General features: G+C 37.7%; 1 protein-coding gene across 12 annotated transcripts in view; it reads left to right on the forward strand.

Moving 5' to 3' along the window:
* The window catches only part of beta4GalT7 (beta-1,4-galactosyltransferase 7), a 74916-nt gene that overhangs the window by 37595 nt on the left and 16010 nt on the right, over positions 1-21311 (forward strand). For 11 of the 12 annotated variants that reach the window (XM_076205294.1, XM_076205314.1, XM_076205311.1 and 8 more), the window contains 6 exons: positions 58-199; positions 3621-3753; positions 14131-14224; positions 15712-15935; positions 19333-19479; positions 19639-19768. In XM_076205294.1, coding sequence (XP_076061409.1) covers positions 58-199; positions 3621-3753; positions 14131-14224; positions 15712-15935; positions 19333-19479; positions 19639-19768 — 870 coding nt within the window. The remainder of the gene's footprint in view (positions 1-57; positions 200-3620; positions 3754-14130; positions 14225-15711; positions 15936-19332; positions 19480-19638; positions 19769-21311) is intronic. The other variant, XM_076205320.1, reaches the window with a different exon arrangement.

Raw genomic sequence — 21311 nt, forward strand, 5'->3', positions numbered from 1 at the left:
AGGACCTCATGTTTTGCATTGTCATTGGATTATCATTCATTGCAACTTCTTCCCCAGCCCAATCTTGTGGTTGATGTAATAAGTTTCATCATGAGGATCAGACGATCCTCCAAGATTGTTTTGTCATTTGGACTTGGGATAGTGTTTTTGTTCTACATCTTTATTCCCACTGCAACTACAGTAACATCTAAAGAAACAGGTAAGGAGTAGGCTAAGTCATAGCTAAAGAAATATACTTGCTTCATATTATTATTATTGCTATTATTTTGTTATTTGTTTATTTATTATTATCATTGTTATTTGTTTATTGATTTATTTATAAAAAAAATTATCATTATTACTTTTGTTGACATAGTTGTAAAATGCTTACTGTTCTTTCATAGATTTTTTCACTTTTAAAATGTAAATCATGAGTCTTCAAAGAAAGATTGACATATATACATACATACATATACCAAGGGCTTTTTCCCCCTTACAAGGGAGGTATCCAAAAAACAAAGGCATAAAAATCATTCCCACCCATTCCATCCCTAATACACTCCACTCCCCTTCACCCTCTACCCTCCCTCTTATCTTGGCACCTCCTGGATGACGGGTCATCCCTGTATCTTGTCCACTGCCCTGGGTCAGAAGCAGTGTCACAAGACACAGCACATCCACAGCAAGGCCGCTTCATTAAATTGGCAACCCCCCCCCCTCTCTCTCTGTCCCCTCATGCAGGAAAGAAGATGGGGAGAAATCCCTTCAGGCTGCATCAAATTTTTCTTGCACATACTACCTCACCCCCCATCCCCCCACCCATTCCACCTCATGCATCACATCATCCATATACAACCATTTTCCATTCACCCATGTCTTCTATCCTCAGGGGAGAATGGGAAATGGTTGTATATGGATGATGTTGTGATGATTGACATGATTACAAATTGACATTTTAACCTCTTCAATATGAGTCAAATTCTTGCGGGCAGTTACAGAAGAGATCTGAAAAAGAATAGCTTCCCACACAGAGTGATATATCTTGAACAAACTGAATGAGGAAACAGTGAGTGCTAAAACTATACATGAATTTAAGAAAAAACTGGATGCGGAAAGATACAAAAGCAGGTCACTATGAGCATAGCTCTCTTCCCATAAAATAGAACTAGGTAAACACACAATGATGCATCACAATACACACATTATAAAATATAAAGCTACAGCTATATTACTCATTCTCTTTCACTCTGAATGTTAATAACCACAGAAAATATGATCACACAAGTTCACAGTAAATGGGGGTCACTCAGCTACAACTACTAAATAAATATAATCAAGATGCCAATGCCGGCATCCTTATATACCCATTACCAGTAGTTCCTCATGCCACCTATGTAGGCATAACCATATCGAAGGGGTTAATCATCATTTGTGTTTCAACAAGATTAGTGACACTGTAAAACTGTTTGATGGAAGAGTAGCTTTTGTAGCATTTATATAGGGTATGTCAGCAGCCTTGCTGTGGATGTACTGTGTCTTGGTGCATTGCTTCTGACCCAGGGCAATGGGCAAGATGCAGGGATGACCCATCATCCAGGAGGAGCCAAGATGAGAGGGAGGAAGGGTGGGGTGGTGAGTGGGAGTGAAATGGGTGGGAGTAGATATTGTCTTTTGACTTTGGCTACCTCCCTTGTAAGGGGGAAAAGCCCTTGTATGTATGTATATTATGTCAGGATGTTAGATGGCTTCTGTCTTCCCCTAGTGCTAAAGTAGTTGATGTGTATACAATCCCATGACCAACTGGGACTGTTGGATTAAAGATTACTGGACTATGTGCTGGGTGGGGTGGGAGAGGGCAAATCTAGATTATGCTGATTAGATTGAAACACATGTTTCATATTTCTTATTGCAAGGGATATAAACTTGAAGAGGTGTGCTATGCCAGATTTGACTATAGTTGACCAATGTCAGCCATGGGACATGCAGGTGATTTAGGTGACTTAAGTGCTCTTACTGGTATTAACAGGAATGGCAATAAAGTATGTAATGGTTCCTATAGCTAACAGATCTCTTTCTGAATTTTGCAAAATCTGGAAATGAAAGCTACACTGATGTCAAGGGATATGAACTTGAAGAGGTAGGTTATGCCAGGTTTGACTATAGTTGACCTGTCTGCCATGGAACATGCTTGATGTCTTAGCTAATTTTAGTGCTGTTACTGGCATAGACAGAAATGGCTACAGAGTATGTGATGGTTCCAATAACTCTGGAACCAGGAGCATGAACTGATCTCTCCTGAATTTTACAAAATCCAGAGATGAGAACTACACTGATGGACTTGGTGTATCTAGAGATGTTGTAAAAGAGTTTGATCATTTATTTACTTATATTTATTGGAGAATACCACAGAGCTGCAATGATTACTGGAGTTCTAAGTTCTTTGGACATAAAATCCACAACAACAAAAAACTTCCACACCTAACAAGAACCACTCTGGCATGCCTATACTCAGGACACCATCCAGCATTAAGACAGTATCAACAGGCCTGGATACAGATTTAGATTGTTTCATATGCAACTACCACACCAAGGACACAGAACACTTCATACTACAATACCCCACACAAATAACCTTCTGACAGCAACACAATATATCTTTCCTAAGTGACTTGTAGTCCTGCTGCTAGTGTTCTGGAAGAGACCAGGGGCAACAGATCCATTGATTGGTGTGGGTATTTCACTGTTGGAGTGAACACCAGCCACTTCATGGTTCCTTTACCTCGCTGTCCCATTCAAAGATGAAAATATTCAGCCATTCCAGTATCTGAAAAAAAAAGTCCAAAGCATTTCAGTTAAATGACTCCCAACCTGCAGAAAGAGATCTTGAGCTCAATCTTGAGGCTAAGTTCATCCCTTCAGGGCTGTACCTTCAAAGGGAGGTGAGGGAGTTAATCAGTTTTGGAAGTAGGTAGAAACAACTTTGCCAACCATGTAGTTAATGAATGGAATAAACTTCCTGCACAGGTAGTGCAATGTAGTTTAGTTCGAAGCTTTAAGAATCATTTAGATAAACACCTAAGCAAGATGCAGTAACGATTATAATTTATTTTATATTATTTGTTTTTGTTTTGTTATCATTTGTCTGTCTGATTTTTATTTATTGTTAGTTATATGTCAATTTATTATTATTAACTATTTACCTGTTTGTTTATTATTTAACTATACTTATGCATTTATTTATGTATTTTATTTGTTATTTACATTATTATAGTTTTTATTTATTATTTTATTATTATGATTTTTTTCGCATCTGACCTAGATATGGACCAAAAGGTCTCCTGTCGGCATGCTCCGCCTTTGTAATCCTTTTGAAAATGGGCAAAAGGGAGATAAATCTGACATCATGTCTTACAGGATAGCCCATTGCTTGTTCACATAGGTGTTTGAAAATAACATTAGAATATTGATAATTACATGTGCAGGGTATGTAAATGGTTCAAAAACAGTAATTATAAATTTATTTCATATAAGGGTTTGATTTCATATGTAAAGAATATTTGTTTGTAATTTATAATTGACGTATTGGATTTGTTGAGTGGATTTATTCCTATCATGTTCTAATTTTTTTAATTTCTTACAAGACTGCAACTGTAGAAAAGATGGAGATTTCAGCCACAACACTGCAGGTCATGTTGCAAATGAAGACAGTGGTCTATATAAATCTCAAAATCATCCAGATGACCCACACAAGCTAGCAATTCTGATTCCTTTTAGGTATGTTATTCATGAAGTTTTCATAAGCTGCATATAATGATTTTAATAAGTTTATATGTATCTACAGATTTTGTGTCTGTGTACACACACACACATATATATATATATATATATATATATATATATATATATATATATATATATATATATATATTTATATATATATATATTTTTGGTTAAATTGAATGGCAAGATTATTATTGCAGAGTTTTTTATCTGCCTTTTCTTTTTCTCTGAGAACCTTTTTCCCTTCCACGGGAAGTAGTCTTATAATGTCACCATATGACATTGTTTTGTAAGTTACTTTGGGCATGGCTTTACCAAAGTGAAAAACTGGCCAGAACGCGTTTTCACACTACTTAGTGCTTCATCAGTGGCTAGACTGTGAATATCTGATTGAATTTTTGTGTTTATATACTATTAATGTAGGTCTGATATTTCATTTTGAGGCTTCTGATTGGCTAGTGGGCTGGACTGGGACTCCCGAACTATTCTACTTCCTCATTGGTCGGCTGTTGTGTGACGTCATCAGTATTGTACCTTCTGTCAGGGAGCTTAGATCTCCTTACGCTAGGGAGGGCCTCTAAATCCCTAGTTTGTATATTAAGATTGGGAGATGTTTCTTTAATAAAGAGAGCCTCGAGGATAGGTAGTCTTCTATGGTCTTGATTTGTTGCTAGCACTTCTGTGTTTTCTACTAGAGTTTCTTTTTTTAAATTTCTTTTGTGAGCAGAATGATGGTGGTTTTTGGGAGCTCCTGAGGAGAGGTGGTATGATAACCGGCGTGAGAGCTTCATTGTTGTCATGCCAATATAGTTTGAAGGTTGGGATGCACAGTTCCCAAGTTTACAGGTATATATATGACGTGAGTTCTCTGAAGGTCACTTTTACTTTGTCTTATATTATTTTTTAGTAGCAGTTGGGATGTCTTTTTATTTTGATAATATATAATCAGTTGTACTTTAGAGTTTTCTTCTTTAGGTTTAATATTTCTTTTAATAATTTGTTGCATAACCCTTTCATCTTCTTTATAGGCTGTGGAGAAGGACTTATAGTATAGTAAATTTTAATCAGGTTTTTGGCGTTAATGTCCTGTGGGATTTTGTCTGGGTGGCTTTTGTCCTGGTGGTTTTTGTCCAGGTACCATTTGTCTAGAGTTCTTTTTGTGATTCGCTCTATATCCTTATTGGCGAATCCATTATTTATAAGGGTCTGAGAAGCTCTTTCTAACTCATTATGTACTGTTTCCCAATTATTACAATGACTAAGAGATCTTCTAATATAGGCACTGATGGTAGAATCTTTGTATCTTTGGGGACATTCGCTAGTCCCATTTAGGCAATGTCCTGAATTAGATGTTTTTATGTATACTGATGTGTCGTAAGTGCCTTCATCTCTCTGTTTTACTAATGTATCTAAAAAGGGAAGGGACCCATCTATGCTGTGCTCAATTGTAAAATTGATACCAGATGTCTCTATTAATCGTTCTTTTAGATCGTCTATTTGTTGGCAATTTTCAGCTTTGACGAAAATATCGTCTATATATCTGCAGCAAATGTGAGGTTTTTGCAGATTTGCGAAAATTTCATTTTCGATGCTACCCATAAAAAAGCCTATAAAGAAGATGAAAGGGTTATGCAACAAATTATTAAAAGAAATATTAAACCTAAAGAAGAAAACTCTAAAGTACAACTGATTATATATTATCAAAATAAAAAGACATCCCAACTGCTACTAAAAAATAATATAAGACAAAGTAAAAGTGACCTTCAGAGAACTCACGTCATATATATACCTGTAAACTTGGGAACTGTGCATCCCAACCTTCAAACTATATTGGCATGACAACAATGAAGCTCTCACGCCGGTTATCATACCACCTCTCTTCAGGAGCTCCCAAAAACCACCATCATTCTGCTCACAAAAGAAATTTAAAAAAAGAAACTCTAGTAGAAAACACAGAAGTGCTAGCAACAAATCAAGACCATAGAAGACTACCTATCCTCGAGGCTCTCTTTATTAAAGAAACATCTCCCAATCTTAATATACAAACTAGGGATTTAGAGGCCCTCCCTAGCGTAAGGAGATCTAAGCTCCCTGACAGAAGGTACAATACTGATGACGTCACACAACAGCCGACCAATGAGGAAGTAGAATAGTTCGGGAGTCCCAGTCCAGCCCACTAGCCAATCAGAAGCCTCAAAATGAAATATCAGACCTACATTAATAGTATATAAACACAAAAATTCAATCAGATATTCACAGTCTAGCCACTGATGAAGCACTAAGTAGTGTGAAAACGCGTTCTGGCCAGTTTTTCACTTTGGTAAAGCCATGCCCAAAGTAACTTACAAAACAATGTCATATGGTGACATTATAAGACTACTTCCCGTGGAAGGGAAAAAGGTTCTCAGAGAAAAAGAAAAGGCAGATAAAAAACTCTGCAATAATAATCTTGCCATTCAATTTAACCAAACATGCTTGAGAGAAAATCTCCTGCCCATATATACAATGAATATATATATATATATATATATATATATATATATATATATATATATATATATATATATATATATGTATATATATATATATATATATATATACACACACACACCATATATGTGTGTGTATATTTCCTTTAAAGAAATAGTATGACAACAGATGCAGGAAAATGCAAAAGATACAGTCATTCAAGTAATTAACCTCTTCACTCCGGGGCACATCGCATGTCTGGCAGCATTAGCTGCCTGACGTGCGATGTTGCATCATAATAATCGCATTATAAAAAATAAAGTTAGTGCTCAATCATTCGTTCTCTTTGATAACCATAGAAAATATGATGAAGCCAGTTTAGAGAGAATGGAGGTTACGTAGGTATGACTACAATAAATATAATCAAGACACCGACGTCGACATTATCGCATACCCACTTGCTCCTCATGACACCTACGTAGGCATGACCGTATGGAAGTGGTTAAAGAAAAGGCAAATTAGGTTAGAGGTACAGTGAATAAAAAAAAAATGTACTGTGGTATATGGACTAAAGGAAAAACATGGTCTGGTGAGGTACATGAGAGAAAAAGCAGAAAAAGAAACAGTAATATCATTTCTAAAAGAAATGCAAGGTTGTGACCTGGAAGTAGAGGAAGATATAGAAGAAGTATATAGAATGGGGCAATATTTTAAGGAAAGAAATCGACCACTAAAGATAAAACTAAGATCACAAATTTGTGATCTTAGTTTTATCTTTAGTGGTTGATTTCTTTCCTTAAAATATTGTCCCATTTATGGTAGTAGATGACATATTAGAAAAAGCAAGTAAATTGGCAAAGAGATATGGATAAAGATATGGATAAAAAGAGAAATGAGTGTTGAGGAAATAGAAAAAGAGAAAATACTAAAAGGTGAAGCTAAGGAAAAAAAACATGAAGAGAACGGAGGCTGAAAGCAAGGAGTTCTATTGGAGGGTCATAGACATGACACTGAGAAAATGGTACATCATAGTGGGCAAAACAAAAACAAAAAACAAGATGGAGAAAGAAAAAACTTAAAAGTGGCATATACTAACATTGATGGATTAATCTCAGGATTGAATGAACTAAATGATTACCTGTCAGATGAAAAACCAGACACTATGGTAATTGTGGAGATGACATTAAGGGGTCCAATATCACTTAATAGTTTTGACACAGATTATACAATTATTGGATTAAAAACAGAAATAAGAAACGGGGAGGAGGAGTCATGTTTGTGGCAAAGAAAAACTTCAATGTGATGAAGGTTAATGAGGGTGAAAAGAATGTAGAAATAATCATTATAAAAGTCGAAGACAGCGACATGATAGATAGTTTGTGGTGATTTATGTGCCCCCCAAAAACAGGCTCTTGGAAAGAGAATGAGCATTCAAAAATGTTAGAAGATACAAGGCATTCATTAATGAGATACGAATGGACAGAGGTAACCTGGTACTTATGGGGGACTTTAACTGCAGAGAAATCTGTTGGGGGAGGAGATGACAGGGAAGTACGGAGAGAATCTATGGGGAAATCTATTACTGGACATGACCATGAAACATACAATGCCATAATGGGTCATTGAAAATGCCAGATACAGAAGTGATGAAGAACCATTGGGACAGGGTTTAATATTTACAACAGAACCTGAAATTGTAGATAAAATTCAATACAAGACACCATTTGGAAAGAGTGACCACATACTAATAGAGGCTGAACTAAGGAAGAAATATATATGGAGAAAAATGAAAAGCACAGAACAGGAAGATTGATGTATAACAAAATAGACTTTGGAAAACTTAGAGTTTTTTTCAAAATGCTAATTGGGAAAAATTCTACATTGAAGAGACAAAAGTGGAAGAGAAATGTGTGATCTTAATGGAAATCTATAATGAAGGAGTGAATTGGTATGTACCAAGACAGAAACGAGAGAGAGGTGTACATTAAATGCTGGTTCAACAGAAGATGCTGTGAGGCAAAAGATAGAAGAGAAAGCTTGAAAAAGATGGAGAAAAGATAATAAACCTGGAAAATGGCAAATATATATAAACTATAGAAATGAATATGTAAAAGCGCACAGAGAGGAAAAAAGAAACTATGAAAAAGACATCACAGATAAATGTAAAGATTGACCCAAACTATTCTATAGATAAGTGAATGGAAAACTTAGAAATAAACAGGAAATGGAGAAACTATGCCAAGGAAATACAGAATACACAGAAGATATAGAAATGGCTGATGTCATAAATAATAACTTTAAGTCTGTTTTCACTAGAGGAAAAGTAAAGCGTTGGGATGAAGGAAGTAAAGTGCAATCTCCCCACATGAGGGAAATAATAACACAAAAGAAATAATGGAGCAATTAACGAACCTTGACATTAGGAAAATGCACAGCCTGGACAGAATTGCAAATTGGATTATAAAAGAATGCACAGAAGAACTAATGGACAAAATATATAACATAATAAGTTGCTCACTCAAAGAAGGAAAGATACCCAAGGACTGGAAAAACGCTAACATTGTACATACATACATATACCAAGGCTTTTTCCCCCTTCCAAGGGAGGTAGCCAAAAAGGGAAAGGCATAAAAACACTCCCACCCAATTCATCCCTAAATACACTCCACACCCCTCCCACCCTTCCTCTCATCTGAGCACCTCCTGGATGACGGGTCATCCCTGCACCCTGCCCACCGCCCTGGGTCAGAAGCAGTGTCGCAAGACACAGTACATCCACAGCAAGGCCGCTTCATTTAATCGGCGACCCCCCCTCTCCGTCCCCCTTTGCATATAAGGAGAGGACGGGGAGAAATCCCTTCGGGCTGCGTCAAAATTTACTCACACATACTACCCCACCCCCCACCCCCCCGCCCATTCCTCCTCATGCAGTCACAACATCATCCATATACAACCATTCTCCACTCACCTCTGTCTTCCGTCCTCTCCCTTCCTTCCTCAACAGACATTCCCCTCTTCCCCAAAGCCCCCTTCACCCCATCCATCCACCTCATCCTAGGACGTCCCCTCATGTTCACTCCCTCCACATCTGCCTTCCATACCTCTTTTACTAGTCTTTCTTCACTCATTCTTTCCATGTGTCCAAACCATCCTAATATTCTTTCATCAACCCTATCTCCCAAATCCTTTTTCACCCCTGTTCTCCTCCTCACCTCCTCATTTCTCACTCTATCTAGCCTAGTAACCCCCACCATACTTCTCAGACACCTCATCTCAAACACATTCAAACTCCTTCTCTCTTCTTCTCTTATGTTCCACGTTTCTGCCCCATACAATGCTGTTGGCACAATCACTCCTTCATACAGTCTCCTCTTCGCATCCATTCCCAAATGTCTATTTCTCATTACACTCTTTAAACCACCAAGGCATTTACTCGCTTCTCTCAATCTACATTCTACCTCCACCTTCACTCCACCTTTTCCTGCTACACTTGCACCCAAGTATCTAAAAACTATCCACTTCCTCCAGTCGCTCTCCCTTAATGTTCACTTCCAGTCTACTGCCACTTTCACCCCTTGTACATCTCATCACCTTACTTTTACCCACATTTATCTTTAGCTTTCTTCTATCACATACTCTCCCAAACTCTGCCACCAGCTTCCTCAATCCCTCCTCTGACCCTGCCACAAGCGCAGTGTCGTCTGCAAACAACAGCTGGCTCACCTCCCACTTTTCTCCATTTTCTTTAACCATCTCCAATCCCTGACTCACTACCCTAGCATTCACCTCTCGCACCACCCCATCCATGTATAAGTTGAACAGCCAGGGCGACATAACACATCCTTGACGAAGTCCCACCTTTACTTCAAACCACTCACTCTCTCCATTTCCAATCCTAACACATGCTCTACTACTCACATAAAAACTCTTGACAGCTCCCAAAAGCTTTCCTCCTATCCCATAAATCTGCATAACCTCCCACAGTGCCTTTCTGTCTACCCTATCATAAGCCTTTTCCAGATCCATAAAAGCCCAAAAAACATCCTTCCCCTTTCCTATAGCTTTCTCACATATCTGTCTTACCACAAAGATCTGATCTACACAACCTCTACCCGTCCTAAATCCACACTGTTCCTCACCAATTACTCCTTCTGTTCCTCTCCTAATCCTCTCAATTAAGATTCTCCCATAAGCCTTCCCTACTACACTCAACAGGCTAATCCCTCTGAAATTACTACATTCACACTTGTCCCCTTTTCCCTTGTAAAGAGGAACTATACAGGCACTACTCCAGTCCTCCGGTACTCTACCCTCTCTCCAGCAAACATTGAATAATCTCACCAACCAGTCCACCATCACTGAACCTCCCTTTTTCAGACATTCTGCATGACATCCATCCAGACCAGGTGCCTTACCTGCTTTCATCATCTTTACAACTGCCTTCACCTCATCCTTCCTTATTTCTCCTCCATTCTCCTCACTCATCACTCTCATTTTCTTCGTATTTCCCACTGCAGCTATCTTTCCCTCCCTATCCTCCTTCACATTCAGCAACTCCCTAAAATATTCTGCCCATCTTCCCCTCACTGCCATCTCTTCCATTATCAACTCTCCATCTGTACCTTTTACCTTTTCTTCCCTACTTGATTCACCTCCTCTTCCTCTCTTAATTTCTTTCCAAAACATCTTTTTATTACTTTCAAAATTTTCTGTCATACTCCTACCCCATTTCACATCTGCTCTCCTCTTTGCCTCCTTTACCTTTTGCTTTACTTCTCTTTTCTTTTCTTTGTACGTCTCATATGACTCCCCTGTCGTCATTGTACCAATATATAAAGGAGGAAACAAGGAAGAATCAACTAATTACAGACCAGTTTTCCTAACATGCACTGTAGCCAAAATTTGTGAGAAAATTATCAAGAATAGATGGGTAAAACACCTGGAAGAAATATAATAAACCCGAAACAATTTGGATTCAGACAGGGAAGATCAGGTGCTACAAATTTAATCTGTTTTTACTCAAGACTAATAGATATAATACAAGAAAGGGATGGATGAGCTGATTGTGCTTTCCTAAACCTACAAAAAGCCTTCAACAAAGTAGCACACATAAAAGTAATAAAAAAAAAAAAATTGGAAAACATAGGAGGGATACAAGGCAACCTACTAAACTGGATGGAGGATTTCCTGAATGGTAGAAAAATGAGAGTAGTACTCAGAAATAAATATTCAGGTTGGAAGGTGATCAGTGGAGTCCCGAAAGAATCTGTATTGGCTTCAGTAATGTTCGCTATTTATGTGAATGACATGGATGATGATTTGGAATGTTACATGAACTTCTTTGCAGATGATGCTAAATTGTTGGGGAAAGTGAAAACCGAAATGGACTGCAAATCACTACAGAGAGACTTTAGGTTTGGAAATGGAGTCAGAAGTGGGAAGTGGACTTCAACATTAATAAATGTAGCATAATGGGGTTCAGAAAAAGTAAAAAAAAAAAAAAAAAAAAAAAAAAGAATATCAGGACAATATACAATTGGAACTAAGGAGGTAAAGAAAGTGGGATCTGAAAAAGACCTGGGAGTAATTATCTCAAATGACTTGTCCTCTGATAAACATTAAACAAACTTGTTGGAGAATCCTAGAACTTCCTAAGATCAGTAAAAGAGGCATTTACCTATTTGGACAAAGAAATTATTAGAAAAATATTAGTCACATTAATAAGGCCTAGACTGAAGTATGCTGTGATATTATGGTCACTCAGTACCATAAAGAATATAAATAAAATTGAAAGAATTCAGAGATCAACCACAAAAATGGCCCCAGCACTTTTAAACTTGTTATATGAAGAGAGACTGGCTAAGAACAAAGAAGAGAGAGATGCGACATAGTAACCATCTATAGAATCATAGAAGGCATGGAATTACTTGATAGAAAGGACTTACTAAATTGGGACAAGATAAACACAAGAGGATATGAAAAGAAACACAAAAAGGATAATTATAGGAGAGATCTGAAGAAAAACAGTGTTCCACACAGAGTGGTGGACACTTGGAACAAACTGGATGAAACAATAGTGTGTGCAAAAGCATACATGAATTTAAGAGCAAACTAGACACTGCGAGATATAAAGGCAGGACACCATGAGCGTAGTTCCCATTCCCATAAAATACAACTAGGTAAACTAGGTAAATATATGTGTGTCTTTAAAATCAAAAGTCAAAATTTCAAGCTTCAACCTCCAGAATTCATTGGATTAGTTCAAGAAACTCTTCTGGTGAACTTTTTCTTCAATTGGACAACATTTACCCCTCCCTCATCGACCTTGAAGTTTCACCCTGAGGATCCCCAAGAGATGCCTTTTTCTTGGTATGAACACCATTGAAAACCTGTGGTCAATAGTGAAGCAAAATTTGATAGGCAAGGATATTAGTTTTATTCCACAGCTCGAGACAGCTGTATGTGAGGCATGGATTAATATACCTCCCCAGACCCTCAGGAATTTGTGTGAGTCTTCCTAAATGGCTGAAGGATGTGGTGAAGCATAAGAGAGGCAGCACCAAATGTTAGAACCTTGGCAAGTGTACAAATATATTTTTATGGTATGTGTTTGTGTTTTGTTGTGTGTGGGGCGGCCAGCATAATGACTTGACACACACTTTATATATATTTATATATATATATATATATATATATATATATATATATATATATATATATATATATATATATATATATATATATATATGAGAAATATGGAAGAAGTCATGGGTCTAGAACTAAGTTCTGAGTTTATTCCTGAGTAGTTTTACTTTATGCCTCTTCAGAGGAATATGAAAGTGTAAAGCGAAGCCGGCCAGGAATAAACTCAGAACTTAGATCTAGACTCATGATTTCCTCCACCTTTCTCAACTTGTCACAATGTCTCACCATATATATATATATATATATATATATATATATATATATATATATATATATATATATATATATATATATATATATATATGGTATATGTTCGTAAAGAGCTGGAGTGCAGGAGTCATGTTATTGGAAAAATTTCAAACACTGGACTCAGAGTAACAGTTTTACTACCCTGAGTCCTGTGTTTGAATTTTTTTCATATATATATATATATATATATATATATATATATATATATATATATATATCTATATATATATATATTCAGTGTTCAGCAAAAGAAGTGGCTGTCAAGAGATTTAATCAGAATAATCACCTGGAGCTACTGTGTGATCATCTACCAGAGGCTGTTGACTGCACAGGGGGCAAGGTGGTCCAGCAGACCAGTACCCCTGCTCACACTGCAAAATCTGCATCACTGGGTTAATGACTACCAGGAACTTTTTTATAAAGGACCCTCCAGGCACCAGTCCCAATTTAAACCCAATAGAAATGCTCTGGTTCCTCAACAAGGTTGACCTCCAGAGGAAGGATATCAGCTCTGTACCCAAGCTGCAGGCAACTGTCCTAGAATCCTGGGACAATCAGAACCCCCAGCACTTCAAAAACTTTATCCTATTCTACCAAGACATTTCCAGATGGTAAAGAAGAGAAAAGACCTTCCTACCAAATATTAAATGTACTAAGTGTTATGAGTTAATTACCTTTATTTTAACTGATTATTGACATTTCTTTTGTGTGGGTGGAGGGGGCAGGCACTACTTTTGTTGACCATTGTGTGTGTGTATATATATATATATATATAAATATACTGTATATATATATATATATATATATGTATGTATATATATATATATATATATATATACTGTATATATATATGTATATATATATATATATATATATATATATATATATATATATATATATTCACATATGTAAATTTATGTATTCTAAAAGATTATTCAAAATTTCCAGGGATCGATTTGAAGAATTACTAGAATTTGCTCCTCACATCTCAGAGTTTCTTAATAGACAAAAAAAGAACCACCACATATTTGTCATCAATCAGGTAAATATTTATATCTGTAAAGTATTTACTGAAACATGGATACAGACAGTTACAACCCAGTTCTTCCCCATGATATCCATAAACTTAGATTTGGAAGATTGATATATAAAAAAATTCTATGTAAAGGCAGTGTTGTTATATACATGTTTAACATGACAGGAACTTATTAGTGATGGTCCTGCAAGATGGGTGGCAGAGAGAATCATCTCTGGCCATTTTCCAAATCTGTCAGCCACTTCACCTTCATCTAGAGGTCTCCAGACCAAACCCAATATCTCTATCGTCTTCAGCCATATTTCCTTCATCTTTTTACATAAGGAGCATTAACAATTGGTGACTGCTCCCCTTTTCATACCACTTTCAGGCAGTGAAATAGGAAGAATCTCACAAAGTGTATTAAAAAAATCCAAAGTTTCCTCTCTGATAGATCTGTGGAAGGGTCTGGGGACCATTACCATCCACTGTGGGTTTCTAGTCGATGAAATTTGAAGTAGGACTTTTTGTTATATTAAGTAGTGTGTAGGGGTGGGAAAAGATAAATAAATTGAAAAAATTATATTAAATAGATAGATATTTATACTGAGGGCCTCTTCCCCCTAATAAGGGAGGTAGCCACCCAAAGCTTGCACCCACTCCCACCCATCCAACACCTATTGTTTCCCACTGATCTTAATTCCTCATGGATGAAGGGTCATCCCTGTCTCCTGTCTGCTGCACAGATCAGAAACAGTGCTGCAAGACACAGCAGATCCACAGTTCATTTACACTGTAACCTTCCCTCCTTGTCTCCTCATGCAAAATATAGAGAAGATGGGGATTGAAATCCATTCAGTCTTTGTCAAAATATCATCCATACACAAATATTCTCCACCCACCCCTATCCTCTACCTTCTCCCTTCCCTGTTAAACAGGTATTCCCTTCTTGCTCAAAGCATCTTTCACTCCATCTATCCATCTCATCCGTGGTCATCTCCTCAAGTTCACCCCATCTACATCTGCTTTCCACACTCCATTTGCTAATCTTTCTTCACTCATTCTTTCCATGTGCCCAAGCCATTCCATTAATGTTTCATTAACCTAATCTGCCAGCTCCCTTTCTGCCCCTGCTCTTCTCCTCACCTCATTTCTCACTGTCAAACCAACCCCCACTTTATCTCAAACACAATTAAATTTCTTTTTTCTGCCTCTCATTACCTTGATTTGAAGTAAGAAAATGTATGTTTTTGGAGGTATATAAGAATGTGATTATTTGATAATTTGGCATTATTAACTTGCAGGGTTTGATGTTTAACTAGAAATTTGAAACTGGTTTATAGTACATGGAATACACCATAATTAATTTTTCATACAAAGTTAAATTGTTTGTTATGGTTAAGCTGTCATGCTCAAGTATCACAAACTTTTAGTTATGGAAAGTGGTAATCATGATCTAGAGTTTTAATAGTTATTACTTTATGTTACTCATTCCAAATCCTTTTCTTTCTCAGGTTGATAATCTTCGCTTCAATAGAGCTTCCTTGTTAAATGTTGGTTTCCTGGAATCATCCCCCACATTTGATTATGTTGCAATGCATGATGTTGATTTACTTCCCTTAAATAAGGAGCTTGTGTATGAATTTCCTAGTGAGGGACCTTTTCATGTAGCAGCACCTCACCTGCACCCAAGGTACCACTACCCAACATTCATTGGTGGTATTCTTCTTGTTCAGAGGTAGGTAATGCTCTCTTTCCAGTTCTTATTTTAATATACTGTCATTAGGAAGTAGAGGGAGCATTTCTGCTTGGGGCAAGATGAATATGTTAAATTATTTGAAATAAGAGAGAAAGTCATGGTATTTGGGGATATCAATGCAAAAGTGTGTAATGAATACTTTGAATGAATGACAAGTGATTTTGGAATGTCTAGGGTGGATGTGTGATCATATGTGCTGCTATTGGTATGGTTGAGTAAAAGCAGCAACGACTGTAACAGCACTTTAGGGAAGAGGCCAAACGCAGAGTATGGGAGTCCAGTATATTTTGACATTCTGAAGAAGCCCTGCTGGGTGAAACGTCAAAATATACTGGACTCCCATACTCTGCATTTGGCCTCTTCCCTAAAGTATTGGTATGGTTATTGGTGACATATGTTTCAAGAAGAAATTGAAATACATATATGTATTTTTTTCAATCTATTTATTTTAAAGTGACAGAAGGTATGAAAATTAAATGCCTGCCTAAGGCCACTACAAAAAGAAAACCTTAAGTACACCAGTTTGAAGGCAAATGCTGATGTGGGGGAAATATATTTATTCATTTATTTTTTATTATTATTATTATTATCTATTTATTTATTTATTTTTTATTTATTATTATTATTTTTTTTTCAGAGGAGGCACAGTCAAATGTGGTTCAAACAGACTCTTTGTAATTTGTGATCAGTTTCATTCTGCTGACCAAAATATACATACATACATATACCAAGGCCTTTTCCCCCTTTCAAGGGAGGTAGCCAAAAAGAAAAAGGCATAAAATCATTCCCACCCATTCCATCCCTAGATACACTCCACTCCCCTCCACTCTCCCTCTCATTTTAGCACCTCCTGGATGACAGATCATCCCTGCACCTTGTCCACTGCCCTGGGTCAGAGGCAGTGTCACAAGTCACAGCACATCCACAGCAAGGCTGCTTCATTAAATCAGCGACCCCCCCCTCTCCGTCCCCCCATGCATAAAAGGAGAAGAGGGGGAGAAATCCCTTTGGGCTGCGTCAAATTTTTCTCACACATACTACCTCACCCCCCATGCCCCCACCCATTCCACCTCATGCATCACAACATCATCCATATACAACCAAAAATATGCACTACTGATATTTGAATATTTAATTTCTTGTTGAGTTTCACTTTTAGGTCCTTTATTTGTGGGATGGAGGACAAATATAAGAAGTGAGGCCCAATATTTTAGGGTTCTTTTCTAATAGAAAGAATTGACCTTTCAGTTTTACTTTTGGGTGTGTCTTTGATTCATAGTTGTCTGGGGTTGGCATTGTCACTGATGATTTCTGTGGGGAAGCTTCAATTATATTTTGTCATTGCCACTGTTCCAGTTGTCTAATTATGTTTGGATGTTCTTAACAGAGCTCTTTTAAGTTTCTGTGCTGGGTTATTTAGGTTATCTGCATTAGCAAGCTTTTTAAGTGTTACATTGGATTTGGTTTGGGGAGATCACTTGTAAAGATGTTAAATAGTGCAGATGAAAGTGTTGCTCCTTGGGAGATTCCATTATGTCATCTTTTGATTCCAGATACTTGTTTTGAGATACTTTGCACTTTCTTTGAGTTAATAGGTTAACAAAGCTCTTACCAGGAAGGAAATGCTGAGAAGGAAATGAAGTGTAGTCTTTGCATTTACTTGATTTTACTACAGTTGACCTCTCATTAACGGACGTTAATTAGCTGTGTTTGCGGAGTTTTCGCTGTGTTTTTGGTGCTGTTGTTTAGTGCTATGCAATCACTATGCCACCCAAAACCCACTTCAAATCAACGGATTATTCACATCAACAGACACCATTACCCCCCCGTTTAGTCTGTTAATGAGAGGTCAATCTGTATACAAGAAAGAAGCAATGCTCTTTGGGTTCTGTCTCCTATTTTCCAATCTATCATAGCCTCAAATTTATGTACAGTTCCAACATAATCTATATTCTTGATATCCAGTTATCATATTTAGATTTGAATTCATGTATTCTTCCAACTTGGGTTCTATCAACTAAACTATTCCAAGTACTTATGCTTCTAATGGAAAAATGTATTACTTCACATCCTTTAACCCCTTCCATACGGTGCCGCACACGTAGGCGTCATGAGGAGCAAGTGGATTCGCGACGCTGCCATATCGGCGTCTTGATTATATTTATTGTAGTCGCCCCTGTGTTTTTACATTCTCCCAAATGTGCCCTGAATCCCATTCTCTGTGGTTTTCAAAATTCGCGGGTGAAAGAGAGAATGATCGATATAAGCGGTGACTATATTTTATGATGCGAGTATTATTACGACACGTCATACGGCTGGCATTGGCTGCTGCCCGCGAGATTTAAGTCCCGTACTGAAGTGGTTAAACATGTAGTCTTCCTTAATAAGTTTACATGACCTCTTAAAGCCTTCCTACCCCTAATCAAGAGATCTCTTCTGTCACTGTAGTCTATTTCATTTAGTGACCTGAATACTATAATCATATCACCTTGTTCTCTTGGATCTTTCAAAGTTGGTAGACCCACTGGTTTTAATCTCTTCTCATATGGTTTATGTGCCATGCCATTGTGGAAAGGATGAGTGCACTGGGAATGAGCGCAGGTGGTTAATGAGTTGAAAATCATTGAAATATTGATGAATCCAAGGTTATAGGTATGATCATAAACTTGGCATTATTGTGGAATGAAGTTTAAGACAAATGTTACATTTCAATATGTTATATTTTTTCCTTTGTACAATTGGTCACTTGTTGCCTCAGGTTTCACTGAGTGGAAAACCAGCAACCCCACAGTGGCTGGCAGCGGTCCTCATAACTTCTCACAGATCTCTCTGGAAAGAAACTTTGGACATCTGTCTGTGTTGTATCAATGTATTTTATCTAGTTGTATTTACATACATACATGTACCAAAGGCTTTTTCCCCCTTACAAGGGAGGTAGCCAAAAAACAAAGGCATAAAAACCATTCCCACCCATTCCATCCCTAAAACAGTTGTATCTTACGGGAAGGGGAGCTATGCTCATGGTGTCCCGCCTTTGTATCCCGCAGTGTCTAGTTTGCTCTTAAATTCGTGTAGAGTTTTTACACACACTATTGTTTTATCCATGTGGGAGTGTTTCTATATCACTGGATGAAAGTGGTAGGAAAAAAGAGAGCAATTGACAGATGTCAGCTCCCCATGTTTGAAAAGTGTGATAAATACTATTGAAGTTGATGGAGAAATCTTGGGCCCATTTTGGAGACCAAGTGTCAGCCCCTCAGGGCTGCATCTCCTGATGCAGGTGAGGGGGTTGAATGTTTTTAAAAATGGGTAGCTTTATTGTCCCTTTTTGATTTGCTGTTCCATATATGTCATTGAGCACATTTTTCTTCCTTAGGGTGCATTTTCACAAAGTAGATGGCCTAAGTAATAAATACTGGGGATGGGGCCTGGAAGATGACGAGTTTTATGCAAGACTCAAAGAAGCACAATTAAGTATCACTCGACCTGGAAATCTCACTTCTAGTACTAAAAACACTTTCAGGTAAGGTCCTGTTTTCCTGAATGGCTTCCTGTATTTGGACTAGTTCAATTAGGAAGATATACAATGATAATTATGTTACACATTACTAGTTGTTTCTTTCTCTTGTTGAACCTTTGAATAAACTGTCAATTGAATACTTGCAACGCACATCTTTTGCAGACACATTCATGACAGGAGAATAAGAAAAAGAGATATGATCAAATGCTACAACCAACAAGAAATAACGAGGAAAAGAGATCGTCAGACTGGGCTATCCACTACTCGATACCATATTCAAAGTAAAAGAGAGGTAAGAATTGAGTATAAGTATGAAAGATGTATAATGCCTATGCCTGGAAGGGGAATATATATGAAGGTAAAGTTTTGTTTAAGCAGTGTGTTATCAGCCAAATTATATATATTACCTGTTACCATGTCTCCTGCAGGAAACCTGCGGTCATTGGTTCAGCATATAAATTACACAGGGAAGAGATTTTGTGTTGTCTGGATAGGGTGGGAGTAGGGGAGAGTAGTGTCACAAACTAGCCCTTACATTCAAGTTGATGCTTCGAATCTATGGTCATGATTTGAACAGTTCCTACAATTCAAAGGCCAGGCGATACTTTGCCCTCTTTTTATGGATATTATTCAGCTTCTTGGATATCAAAAGTGGGTGTGTACAACACTTGTTTATTTTTACATACTTACAAAAAGGTAGCCTCTTAACATACAGTAAAGTTGGGTGGGAACAGATTGTGAGTGCGCGAGTCAGAGAGAGCCCAAAATACCTGCACGTCTTCTTATACCACAGCCGCATGACACCAGTGTCCAGCACAGGTGCCAATGTATCCCAATATAAACTATTCTATCACTATCTGCCCAACTCCATACAATATACTCACTCCTTTATTTTTGTGTGAAGAAGGCTCACAAATTGCCTATCTCTAGATATCTACACAGAAAGATGCCAAGATAAGAATAAAGGGGAGTGAAAGGAAGTATGCAGTCAAGGCTCTGCAAGACACGGGCATTCCACACCATTGTGAGGCCAGATGTGATACCAAGATTAGAAAATAGGCACATAGGTCAGTTCACCAAGTGATTAGCCAGAGGAGTGATGACATTAGCACCCATAGCTAAGGTAGTACTTGAAATAGATGGTCAGAAGGCGAGCGTTGAAGTAGGAGTAGCGGAACTTCCAGTGAAAGGAATAGATGTCCTCCTTGGAAGTGATATAGGTGAGATAGTCCAGGTTAGACTCAAGATGGTAGATGACTCCATAACCAGACAGACACACACAGACGAAGCTGATATGGCGGACCCAGTGGTGATCATCACCAGAGCCCAGGCCAAGAAAGCACAAGAGGAAGATGAACAATGTGATAACAACGTGAACCCCCTGTTTGAAGCATCTGTTGCAAATAAGGTGCCAAAAGTTTCACAAGATGGACTTGGAAAGGAAAAGAAGCAGGTAGCAGTAGAAGATGCAGGAGGAAACCAGGCAGGTGATGCCCAAGCAGATGAAATAATCTTTGAGAATGCCATAGATAGGGAAGAACTCATCAAATTACAGCAGGAGAACCTGGAGCTGGAGGAGGTGCACCAAGCAGCTGAGGAGGAGGAGCAGGAAGAAGAGAAATACAGCAAGTCCAAGTTCATCATGGAAAATGGTGTGCTTATGAGAAAATATAAGGCACCAGAAAAGATAGGAGGTGATGCTGCTACCCAAACCGTAGTTCCACAGAAGATTAGGGAGAAGATTGTGAAGCTAGCTCATACAACTGCATGTGCCCACCTTGGAGTTACCAAGACTAGAATTTTAATCTTGACACATTTCTTTTGGCCTCGATTGT

This window comes from Oratosquilla oratoria, chromosome 2, assembly GCF_046742065.1.
Source record: "Oratosquilla oratoria isolate Oo_2021 chromosome 2, ASM4674206v1, whole genome shotgun sequence".
Lineage (NCBI taxonomy): Eukaryota > Metazoa > Arthropoda > Malacostraca > Stomatopoda > Squillidae > Oratosquilla > Oratosquilla oratoria.